Here is a 12,412-nt window from a genome sequence, read left to right on the forward strand (position 1 = left end):
GCTCCCTCTTCCTCCCTGCTCCCTCTTCCTCCCTGCTCCCTCTTCCTCCCTCCTCCCTCTTCCTCCCTGCTCCCTTCTCTGTGCATCTCCGTGTCTCTGTCTGTCTTGCCTGAAAATGTGAGACCCACGAAGTTTGAGCATTTCAGTCTTAGCCAAGGCCTTTCTGAGACTGAAGAGAGGCCCTGCCCATATTGGGTTTCCCCTGGATGAGGAGTCTCTAATTGCTTTTCATCTCACTCAGTAAAGAACAGGGCGCTCACAGTGGCCTGCAAAGCCTCCCAGGTTTTGTTTACCAGGTCCGTTGCCTGTCTGACTTTTGCTGCCTTCCCTCTGCTCACTGTGCTCCAGGTGGGCTGGCTTTCATTTTGTGCTGCCAGCATGCCATGCACCTTCTGACCTTAGTGTGTCCATACCTACTGTTTTCTCTGCATGTGACTTCCCAGGTGTCACCAGGCCAATGCCTTTACTTCCTCCAGATGGTTACTACATGTCTCTTTCTAGACATACTTCCCAAATCACCTTTTAAAACTGCAACGTGGCCCCAGTATTCCCTGTTCCCTTTCCCAGTGTGCTCTTTTACCATTGGACCAGATACTTTATTATCTGCCTTACCACACAAAATGAAAACTTTTCTAAGGCAAAGAACCAGGGGTGAGGGGGAGGGGTCATTTTGTTATTGCAGCATCTCCAGAGCTTAAAGTAATCCCCAGCACAGGGCAAACATTGGAGATGATTTGACAACAGAAGAATAGGTAAGACTTTGAGACTTCTCTGCTGGATCAGGGTACACCTCAGTCCTCGGCCTGCAAGTTTGGACAGTGGTGGTTTAACGGCAGTGGGCCCCATCACTGAGAAAAGTGTCTCGCCAACAGGAATTGGTGCATAGCAGCCCTTGATGCTGTCATTTACATACACGCCGGTAGTGCCCCACCCATGTTTATCATTTAGCATTTCCAAGACTGAGAAATGACTTTTCAATGCAGTGGCAATGAGTATGAAAGCATTTTATAAACTATAAAGTGCTTTGCAAGAGTTAGTTGCATTGGGTATTAGAATCAACTGTTAGACGACTTATAATAGTAAAGTAGTTTTCCAGAAAGTGGTGCTCTGGGTCAGTTTCTCTGCATTTTTCTTTGGTTGATCCCCATTAGGGCCTGCAGACTGTGCCTAAGAGCACAGCTACTTTGGCTGAAGCCTACTCAAAGAAGGTGAATATCTTAACCTCTTAGATACAGATTCTTAGTTCTAAACAATGTACTTTCTTTGTACAAGAAAGAAATAAGAGAAAGAAATAAACCCAGGTTGATCAATTTGGGGACTCTAAAGGCCATGCCCACAAGTGACAATGAGAGTTCCAGTTCTTTTTCTGAGTGAGCTGAGCCTGTTCCATGGGAGACAGTAATTCCTGTGGCCTAGTTTAGTGTATTCCCAAAAGAGAAACGAAGGGATGTTCTAGATTGTTATTGGCCATAGATGAACTAATATCCTTAATTGCTTTTAACAACTTCCAGACAAGACTACACAGTCCAGTTTTCCTTTGCCTCATGATCTCCCTAAACATAGGCAGTGTGGAAAGGAAGAACAGCTGGGGGGGGGGGGGGCTGTACCAGGCCCAGATGGCACTGTCCCCACAGAGGTTCAGGAGCTCTGCTGTCAGACTGCCATCACATTGACACTTCCTAGATGTGTAACTTGTCAGAGCTGTAACTCTGTAGTGCTGAACAATATTGGAACCTAAAACCTAATTCACGAGAAAACTTTAAAGATCAAATGAGGTAATTGATGAAGTACTTAATGCCTACTTCCCAGAAAACATTTGGCTAATACTGCTGTTATTGATGGTAATCATTGTAATAATTAAAGGTAGGCAGAGGAGAGAGAGGGATTTGAGAAACAGATCTAATGAAAAAAAATTAATATAGGATACTCTATCCTAGAAGCTGTGACAAATGTTTTGGAAAGAGACCAACATAATAATTTTTGTACTATGCTATATTATATAATACACATTAGGTAATTCATATAATAATGATTATTATACCCTATAAATATTTGATGGCCTCATACCTTGCAGATTAGTGCAGTCAACACTAGTTTGTCATGTACCAGAGCTGTCAGGGGAGCTGTGTCTCTACTGCCCCTGGCATGACCAAAGATCTGAGACCCTGGTAGGCTACATGAAAGTTTGAAGCAGTAAGGGCACCAAGCCCTGCTGATCTACTGTTTGTTTTCAAGATGACAGCCTCCACAGCAACACAAATGTTATTTCTTTCTTCACCCTCAACAAGTTATATGTCACACTATACGTGTAGCAGTAGTAAGGAGGCTCCCACGACCCTGTGCTCTTGGAACTTTTGTTAAGTGGAGGGAACACACACGGACACCCCATGAATGGTGACACAGTTATTGTGCAGTAAGTGCTGGCACAGGATAACTGGGGAGGTATGAAGTTAGTGTGAGACCTGGCCTGCTTCCCTCTGAGGATGAGATAATAGCCTAGGAGAGAGCCAGCTAAAGAGGGCTGTCAGATACCCAAGGCATTGTGGATCCGAGCTAGGAAGAAAAATACAAGGCCCAGAGGTGAATGAGCAAAGGGACATGTGGCGGAGAATCACTGTGACATCACCAATGCATAGGACTAACAAAGGCGTCTCTCGGGTTCATTCCTCTTCCCTGTGGGTTATCAACTTTTATTATTACACAGTAGACATTTTTAGGACTATAGTCAAGTAGTATCAAACACATATATAGTACACAACCATCACCCCTTCCGTCTGCAAGTATTTCCTTTTGCAGAACCTCTGCTCTGTACTTTGAAACAACCGCTCCCTTCTGTCTTCCCGCATCCGCTGATCACAGTTCTCTCCCTGAGTCTGAACTGGAGTACCACTGTAAGTGAATCAGACAGTCTTTACCCTTTTGACTGGTTTGTTTCACCTAATGTGATACCCTCACAGTCCATCCAAACTGTGTTTGCCAGAACTCCACTTCTTCTGAAGGCTGTATAGCACTAGCCGTAGGTGTAAATCACATCTTGCTGAACCATCCATCTTCTCACAGGCATATGAATGTGTTCTAACAGTGTTGAAGAGAGTGGGCATGAAGGTGGATGCGCAGATATCTCAAGTGCCTGGCATTAGAATTACTGGGCCAGATGACAATTTTGTGTGTTACTTTTGAGAACCGACCACACTGCCTGCAAACAGCTTTCAGTTTGAAAAAATAGCCAGGGGACTGTGGGTGGATTTTAAAGAGAGCAGTATTGACTTCAAGGTGAGCTGAGAAGAAATGGAGCTGGCTATGTACCCGGTCCTCAGAACACCTCTGCTTAGGATGCAGACTGTGTACACAGAGGCTCTCATCTCTGTTTCCCCCACAGCTCTCTTCTGTTTCTCTAATGAATGTTTAGGGTCAAGTGGGTCTCTGCAAGTGGGCCCAAAGTTAACATAAGTTATTCTGGCCAATAGGGATATCTCAGCAGACATCTCTGTTCATTCAGAAACATGGCCATTTATGCCATCAGAAGAAGGGACATGTTATTCATACTCATTGAGCCTTGAAACATCTTGGAGGAAAGAGTGTAGCCTGGGTTGGCACTTCTTAACTGTTGCTTTATCAGTCTGGGGCTGTAAAAATCATTTTGCCAGCCCCCCTTTTTTAATTTATCCACCTGATGGCTTTATTCTTACACCATCAGATAGCAGCTCTCCTACTGTGCCTGCCAGCTATAAATACTATTCTGTCATATTAAAGGGCCATTTTACCAAGTAGACAGCCATATTTATGGTAGGAAGGGGAAGAAGTGGCATAGTCCGTACTGCTTTCAGACTTTCAGAGGTAGTCATGGGGTCATTCCCTTCCGTCCTCTTTCAGTTCAGTAGTCTATGTCATAGATGAAGGACAAACCATTCTTCTTTCATTCCTCCACCATAGTCCTGGGTGACTCTGTTACACCCCTCTATTTGTTTTCATGGTGTTTCTGAGGAACAAGGACACCTCTTGTCATTGGTTGTGTGGAAACACCTGAGAGCTATGGCAAGGAAGATAAGTCTACTGACATAGTCCCATTCTGGCTGTATAAGCACAAGTGGCTTCTTCACTTCTTAGTGTCCCAGGGTCCTCAGCTGTATAATCATGGCCAATAGCATGCCTGTCTGAAAGTGCTCTCAGGAAGGGCAAGTGGGGCTATAAAAAGTACTCCTCAGAAATAATACTCCATTAACTATTCAAATCTGGGAGTATGCCATTCACTAAATAATCATTCCCAGGAATTAATGTGAACACAGGGACCATATAGAGCTACTTCTGTTACTCTTTCCTTTGGGGACAACACAGAAAAGCTGTATTTATTTTATGACATTGATGGGCTTTCTTGGCAGAGTCAACACCCTTTATACTAGTCCCACCTCAGAAAGTCCAAGTGGTTTCTAGGCAACACACACTTAGGGATTCGAAATTGGTGAAAGCAACCAAATTAACAACCCTGGAAACTTAACACTTAGCTGGTTAACCACAAAATAGCAGCTTCATTTCTAGTGAATCCTTGGCCAGGCCTTGGGGCTTCCCCGAGAAGTTGTTAGTAACTAAGGTGATATTTACTGTTGCTTGATGTCTCACCCACTCTCTCACTTTCAGGAGTGTTAGCCTTAAGCCTGCCTGGTACCTGTCTGCATCCTCTACAGGAGCCACTTCAAGATCATCATCTAGCTTTGGTCTTATAACACTTGCAAAGAGGGAGCAGGCATTGTAGAAAAGCACTCTGAAGGATGGAATGGGAAACTTGGTTTAAAAGAACAAGCTCAGTGCAACCGCAGTAGACATATGCTACCCAGAGTTGGCTTTGCAGAGTAATGAACATAGGTTGTTTGATAGGCAGGTTAGGGCAAGAAGCTGTTGGTGTCATGAGGAAGCTTTGAGTCTCTCAGCCTGTGGTGCCAATGATGCTGGTGGGAACATGAAGGAAAAGGAGTGTGAGGTTCCTTGAACATTTCAAGTGTGTCATATATATGTACGTATATATGTGTATGTGTGTGTGTGTGTGTGTGTGTGTGTGTGTGTGTGTGTGTGTGTGTGTGAGTATGTATATATGTATCTGTCTGTCTGTCTGTCTAATGGGTAAGTACTTATCCTTGCCCTAGAACAAAGCAGTGCCTTTAAACTGGTACCTGCTGTGGCCCACTCCTGTACCCTAGCACCATGATAGTAGCAGCTGTCCTCCATTAGGCTGATATATCATGCCAAGGGACTGACCTGTGCTTTACCAGCCTTCCAGTGTTATATGATAGGTATCTTCGTTCCTGTTCCCTATGTGAAAAGGCTATGTGACCTGAGTTCCATCCAGCTGTACTTTCTCTGACTCTAATTATTGGGTGACCATCTCCCTCAGTCTTATTTCTTTTTTCTATGTATAAATTGGCATTTGCACACTATGTACCTTTCAAATGGTAGTTCTTGGTACAAAAGTGGGTTGCAAAATCAATTTAGTACTAACCAAGCAAGTGAAAGATCTATATGGCAAGACCTTCAAGTTTCTGGAGAAAGAAATTGAAGAAGATCTTCGAAGATGGAAAGATCTTCCATGTTCATGGATTGGCAGGATTAATATAGTAAAAATGGTCATCTTGCCAAAAGCAATTTATAGTCAACCATTGAACTGAGAACTAGGTCCCCAATGGAGGAGTTAGAGAAAGAACTGAAGGAGCTGAAAGGGGTTTGCAACCCCATAAGAACAACAATACCAGACAACAAGAGCTCCCAGGGACTAAACCACTATCCAGAGTACAAACGGATGGACCCATGGCTCCAGCTGTGCATGTAGCAGAGAATGGCCTTTTGAGGCATCAATGGGAAGAGAAGCCCTTGGTCCTGCCAAGTCTCGATGCCCCAGTGTAGGGGAATGTCAGGGCAGGAAGGCAGGAGAGTATAAGTGGGTAGGGGCACCCTCATAGAAACAGGGGGAGGGGGATAGAATAGGGGGTTATGGAGGAAAAACTGGGAAAGGGGATAACATTTGAAATGTAAATAAAATATATCCAATAAAAAGTTTTAAAAATCAATTTAGTAAAAATTTAAAAAGAATATAAAATATCAGATGCATTCCACTTACTGTTAGATGTGTGTGTGTGTGTGTGTGTGTGTGTGTGTGTGTCTGTGTGTGTCTGTGTCTGTCTGTCTGTCTGTCTGTCTGTGGGTGTATTGGATGAAAAGATTTCCTTTTGTCAAAAAGTTTCGAACCACTATTTTAGAGTTATTATAAAAGTCAAATACACATAAAACATTCTAGGCCTTTTTTTAAAGCCTCCACGATTCTTTAAGTCTGAGGGACTGTGTCAGTTGGCACTGGATTGGAGGTGACAGCAATAGCTCCATGCTGTTACTAGAGCCCTACTGCTGCCGTGGGATCTGTGCAGACCCTGCTAACTTGCCACCACCACACCATGCCCAGCAGAGCTGGGCTTAGCTTTGGCTTCTTTGCTCAGCATAGCACCCAGACCTCAGAGACAACCAGGCTACAAACCCTGCTCTAGGCTTCCAGGTATTTGGAGGCCTTTGTGGCAGTCTGTGTTTGTAAAGAATACAGTACTTACACAGCCCTACTTCCCATTTAACTCAAGGAAAACAGATACAACCCCTGTGCAGTACAACGGCCTTTCTAAGTAGGCCTCTGAAGGGGCTGGCTACTGTCTAGCCCATCAGGACACACTCTGTACTACAGCCATAGTCTTCATCTGGAAGCTGTCTTCCCCTTTCTCTCTCCCAAAGGGTATCACATCCAGACTGTCTTACTAACTTCCCCTGAAACAAAGATGGCAGGAGCCCCCTCTAGCATGCCTCTTTTCACTGAAACATAGAATCCTCAGAAACTTCCCTGAGGGTCATAAGGAACAATGGCTTCCTTCCCTACCCTCACAGGTGAGCTACTCCTCTCCACCCTTGCAAAAAGAAAAATAATTAAAAACAACTTTGCAATGTTTGTCAAAGCTCAGCAGACTAGCCCATGTGGACACAGTGAGCTGAAAGGCATGTGTCAATGCAGAGTTCAACTCACAAGAAGCTTGTGTGTGTGTGTTTTAAGACAAGATTTAACATGACATTCTGAACTGTGTGAGGAGCCTAGGCAGTACAATTAAGAGAACAGAAGGCAGGCTCAGTGTTTTATGGATCTTGCTAATGAATGAGTCCCAAGGCTTCTGCTGGACCAGCTTTCCAGCACCCTGCCAGCCTGCTTCCCACACATCTGTAAATCCGTCAAGCTATAATTCATGGCTGGTGCCAGCAGAGACTGAGGTCTAGGCCTCTCTCTCTGGAACACACGGAGATCTCATGTCATTAATAATTCACTCTGGAGTAATGAACAGAGCTGTACCAAGTTGCGAGCCGATGTAACCAAGTGACAGATCAATTTATTTTCACAGTGCCCAGATATAATAGTAGCAATGAGAAGGTACAATCTTGTCACTGAAAAGTTTCTCAAGACTTAGATCAATGTGTTTTAAGTTCCAGAATAAAATGGATCATTAAACGGGAAATGAATTTGTTGGGTAGCCTCAAGCCTATTTATATTCAGAGTTGCCAACCCAGAATTACTGTACTGTTTTTCCAAATGCCTTTGGACCTCAGGGCCTGCAAGTCAGAGTAATTATTACTCATTAATTAAGTCTAAGAAGTAGAACACAGCCTGAGACTTTGAAAAGGGAGGCTGGGATAGTTCAGGTACAATTATCCCCATATTCTTGGTGGTAATTACAGATTTTTCAGTTAGGCTGTGAATTAGTCTTACATCTACCAAGAAGTTCCCATCATGCCTTAAGTTTCATCAAGTGTCACCCTGCTCGTCACTGGCTCTGTCAGGTTCAATATCTCAGTCTCTGTGTTCATTCTCACGATGAGAACATCTGTCTGAGTCCGGGATGGAGGAGTAGAAAGAGACCTGGTCAGGTGCAGAAAGTATCATGTGAGCCAAAACTTACAGAGAAGATTTGCCAAGCATAAAAATACCAAGAACGCTCTAGGCCAAGGAGTGACATGGGCAAGAACAGAAAGGTGGGAGTGAAGGAAGAGGATGGTAGAAAATTATTCTCACCAGTACACTTCCCATGCATGATCACATTCAACCCATACCACATACATGAAGTAGGCATGCCATACACCCTTATTATTCCTTTTAAACAGAGGAGGGACCCAAGGCCTTCATGTTTGATGAAGTGCGTTACTTGTTAAGTGACCCACGGCTAGGAAATAGCAGAAACTTAGGAGTTGGGTGAAGGCATGTTTTTTCTGAGTAGTCATAAGTGCATATCAGATCTATAAAACTGTATGTATCCAGAACTGTATATCAAATGGTTGAAATAGAATTTCAGTAGAGACTGGGTTTAGAAACAGACATTTAAAGTAGGGTGATCTCTTCTCCTGCAAGAATGGAAGTCTACAGGAGAAACAGTGCAGACATTGCTAGGTTTGCAGGACAGATGCTAAGTGTCAATAGCACCGAACCCTGGGAACGTCAGTCTAAGGAAAGTGACTCTGCCCAGATTTCTCTCTAGACCTGAGCTAGTGATGAATAGCTTCCTTCTTCCAGCAGGTGGGTGATTAAGGGCTCTTCTAGTACTTTCTAACAGTGCTGAATGGCACGAACTTGTCTATTGCCAGTAAATCATTCCTAAGTTTTTATTCATGGGGCTGCTTATGAACCATTGAGTTCTATAGCTTGGGCACAAAGTTCAGATACATGTATTTTGAGTAGTTGTCTAAAAATATAAATGTGTATTTAGAGATTACTCAGACATAGCCACTACTGACCTTATCATTTCTTTAAACTTTGCATGTAGTCACAGATACACAGTAGTGCACTTTTTATTTCTGTTGATGCCACATGTTTTACTTAATGCGGGCCTCACGTTTAATCAGACGGGCTTTTTTAATACTTAGTGTTTAGAGTTCCGGATTTCCTGACATGGCTTAAATATCAGCTCTTTTGCAAGAAAGCTATGTCTATTTCAAGCTTATTTTTGCAAATGAATAAAACCAGGAGCTTCTTGATCCACATTGGAGACAATGCACAGGGAAAACCCCATGGTGGTTTGAGAAGCAGACAAGTACAGAAGTTGTAATGAAGATGGATAGGGAGCTGCCCGGACTTAGAGAGAAGTGACTTGGGTGAGCAAAACCTCAGCATCTGATGGATGGCCTTGACAGGTTGGCTGGCTGTTTTAGGCAAAATGGGAATCATATCCTGACATGAATGCTGAATGCAGATCTGTGAACACTGTAGTTGAAGATACAAAAGAAAAGTTGCCCTTTGATTCATGGCATCCAAGGATGTCTGATTGCCTCTTCTAGATGCAGGCTGGAAGGACAGAAGCACCCATGGAGGTGAGCCTTCTGGGCATGCCTGACTTCTCTCACTCATTTTCCCCCCTTTCCAGTGTTGCTAACAACCACAAGCAGAATCTGATGACAGTGGCAAACCTTGGCGTGGTGTTTGGACCCACCTTGCTGCGACCTCAGGAAGAAACAGTTGCGGCCATCATGGACATCAAGTTTCAGAACATTGTCATCGAGATCTTAATAGAGAACCATGAGAAGGTGAGGCAGAAGTGGGCCCTTGTGGGAAAGAGTTGGGTGCTCAGCTCTGCGGGTGGGGGCTGCACTGGAACTGATCTTCAGACTTGATTAGGTTTGCATTGCTAATGGTACTTTAAAGGTGATGATAGTGAAGTTGAGGATTGTCATGGTTGTGGTGGTGCTACATGTGAGAGCACTGGTAGAGGTATCAGTAGTGGCTCTTACAGGGCCTCTAGAGGGGTGGGAATGGCCAGAATCTCATTGAGTCCTTATTCTGTTTTAGGAACTGTGCTGAGCACTCTTTGTTTCTGTTTCTCTTCTATTTTCAGAGAAGGGATACTAATGTGAACCACATCTTAGAAAACCATTTTACTTTTTATTTGATTATATTAGAAATGTATGGGCTTGTTACTATTAGGTATGCTGAAGTTTTCCCATTTGTGTTGCAAGTATTTTTCCTATAGTCTGGATTTTGATTATATAGACAGTACAAGTTTCATACACATGTTCATGCATGTATTCATGCATGTTGCATTTGAATGTGTTTATATGTGCTTGTGATCTTTGATTTTAAGGCACTGGAGTATCTGGTCTATTGTTTGTTAAAATATTTTTTTAAGAGAGCTGTATAAAGGTATGGTATGTTTTTTCCCTCCAACTCTCTCTGGACTCAAGTACACCCCCTACTACCTTCATTGACTTAAATTAAAATTCAAATTTAGTTTTATCCAGTCAGTTATTACCTACAGGCACAAGGGCGAAACTACATCTACTAGAGCATGTGAAGCCACCTGGGGTAACAGTCCTAAAGGAAAATAACCAATCTTTCTGCAGCTCCTCAGGTGGGGGCGGGGCCTCCTGGGTCCTTCCCTCATCTTTGCTGGAATTCTGACTAGCTTGACCTTGCTGAGTGAACAGTTACTAAGAACTTCCAAGTACAACAGTGTGTCTCAAGATCATCCTCCACCCTCATTCATTGTGAAATACTTTACCGCCATTTGAGGCCTGCTTAGTCTTAGTGCCGTCAGTAGCAAATAAAGTTTCTCAGAGTCTATGCAGATTGCCCCAGGTGGCTTTTTCACAGATATAACTCTGGAATTTAATTTTTGCAGAAGTAATATTACATGTTCCTCTCCCTAAATAAAACCTTTGCCTAGAATGAGTAAATTCACACTACACAAATTTAGATTCTGACCATTCCTTGCACACAATATCATTGATAACAATAATGCATGCCACTGTCACTCCTGATCAAACTTGCCTCCTTGCTTCTACCTTGGCCTGTTTATTCTGATGCACCTACCAACATGACACTCCTGATATGCTGAGTCAGCTCACGTGAGTTGTGCACTGCCTAAGCTATGCAGTGACTCTCCCATGGCTGGGTTTGAAGGCCTTTCTTGATAGGAGCCTGTAAATCCCACACAGTCTTCATCTTCTTTCTCATGGCTCCTGCTGCCCCCTCTTTGACTACCTGGAGGTCCCTCGGACATGTCAGGAATACTTCTATTTCGAATCCTTAGCCATTGCTGTTCCCATCACCTGGATGGAACACTCTTCGATTCTGAAATCTGCACAGCATGTCTCTTCACCACTTCCAAGTGTCATCAGTGGGGACTGCCCAGACCTCTGCACTTAGAAAGTCATAGGCCCAGTCCTATTCAGTCTCCCTCACCTTTCTCTTTCTGGAGCACTCACTGCTTCTGCCAGGCTGCAGCATTTATATGCTGATCAGACTGATAGTTTTTCCATCTCTTTGATGTTGGCATTCAGACTGAGCCCCTGATTAATTACTGATGGCATTGTAAGAGAGCCGTCAATCAATCGATCAGACACAAAAGGATTGACAGTCTCTCTCCCCCTCCCTCTGTCTCTCTCCCCCTCCATCCCTCTCTCACTCCCCCTATCTGTTTACACACACACACACACACACACACACACACACACACCACAGTCTCTTAGGTATCAATAATACCCGGCCTCAGATTTTTTATGCTAGTCATGTAAAATGTGTTAATATAGTCTACACATGTTCCACATAGTAACTGTGGGTGTAGAAACTTCCTTCTTTCTGAGCTTGCTCTTTTTACTGAGAACCTTCCTTTGTCCTTCATAGGAGTCTTAGTGGTATACCTTCAGACTGGCTAGGGAAAGCATATAAGCCTGCACAAGTACTGGGTGTCTCAAAGGTCTAGAGTCTTTGTTCCAGCTGATTCAGGAGGGAGACAGTATTCAGCAAAGTTATTAGGAAGCAAATGTCCTTGAATAAGAATAGATAGAGCAGGAAAATCCATAAGACACAGTAACGTCTGAGGAGCCTTGAGCTTTCTTAGTTGAACCGATGGATAGTTTTAATAAATATGGTCCAGAAATCGAACTTGATAAAACTAGCTTTTACTTATGACTTATTCACAAGATACTGTCTAAGCAGCCACATAGCTTCCATCTCACTTACTTTTCCTAAGAGCATTCAAGAAAAAATTCAGCATCTTTTTCCATCAGAAAAATGCAAATCGAGACTAGTTTGAGATTGCATCTCAGTAAGCCAGGATGGCTGTCATCGGGAAAACAAATGAGAAGAAACGTTGGCGAATGTGGGGAAGAGACACTGCTATACACTGCTGATAGAGCTCCACTCGGGTGCAGCCAGTGTGGAAATCAGTAGGCAGTCATCTCAAATGAAAATAAGTATCCACCAGGGCTACACACCTGGAACTCCACTGGCATGCCCTAGAGAACAGAATTGAAAGTGTTTGGATTGAAAGTTCAGAAACCAAAAGACCTTGACTCTCGATATGTTTACAATAATAGTGACTTCTTTAAATTTTCCAATTCTACATGACAAGAA

The 12,412-nt window shown here is 43.4% G+C and overlaps 1 protein-coding gene across 3 annotated transcripts in view; it reads left to right on the top strand.

Annotated features, from left to right (window-relative positions):
• The window catches only part of ARHGAP26 (Rho GTPase activating protein 26), a gene marked incomplete at its 5' end in the record, with an annotated part of 370,628 nt that overhangs the window by 268,005 nt on the left and 90,211 nt on the right, over window positions 1–12,412 (top strand). For all 3 annotated transcript variants that reach the window (XM_080920301.1, XM_080920302.1, XM_080920303.1), the window contains one exon: window positions 9,426–9,585. In XM_080920301.1, coding sequence (XP_080776427.1) covers window positions 9,426–9,585 — 160 coding nt within the window. The remainder of the gene's footprint in view (window positions 1–9,425; window positions 9,586–12,412) is intronic.

The sequence above is a fragment of the Micromys minutus genome (genome assembly GCF_963924665.1).
Source record: "Micromys minutus genome assembly, chromosome: 8".
In the NCBI taxonomy this organism is placed as follows: Eukaryota; Metazoa; Chordata; class Mammalia; order Rodentia; family Muridae; genus Micromys; species Micromys minutus.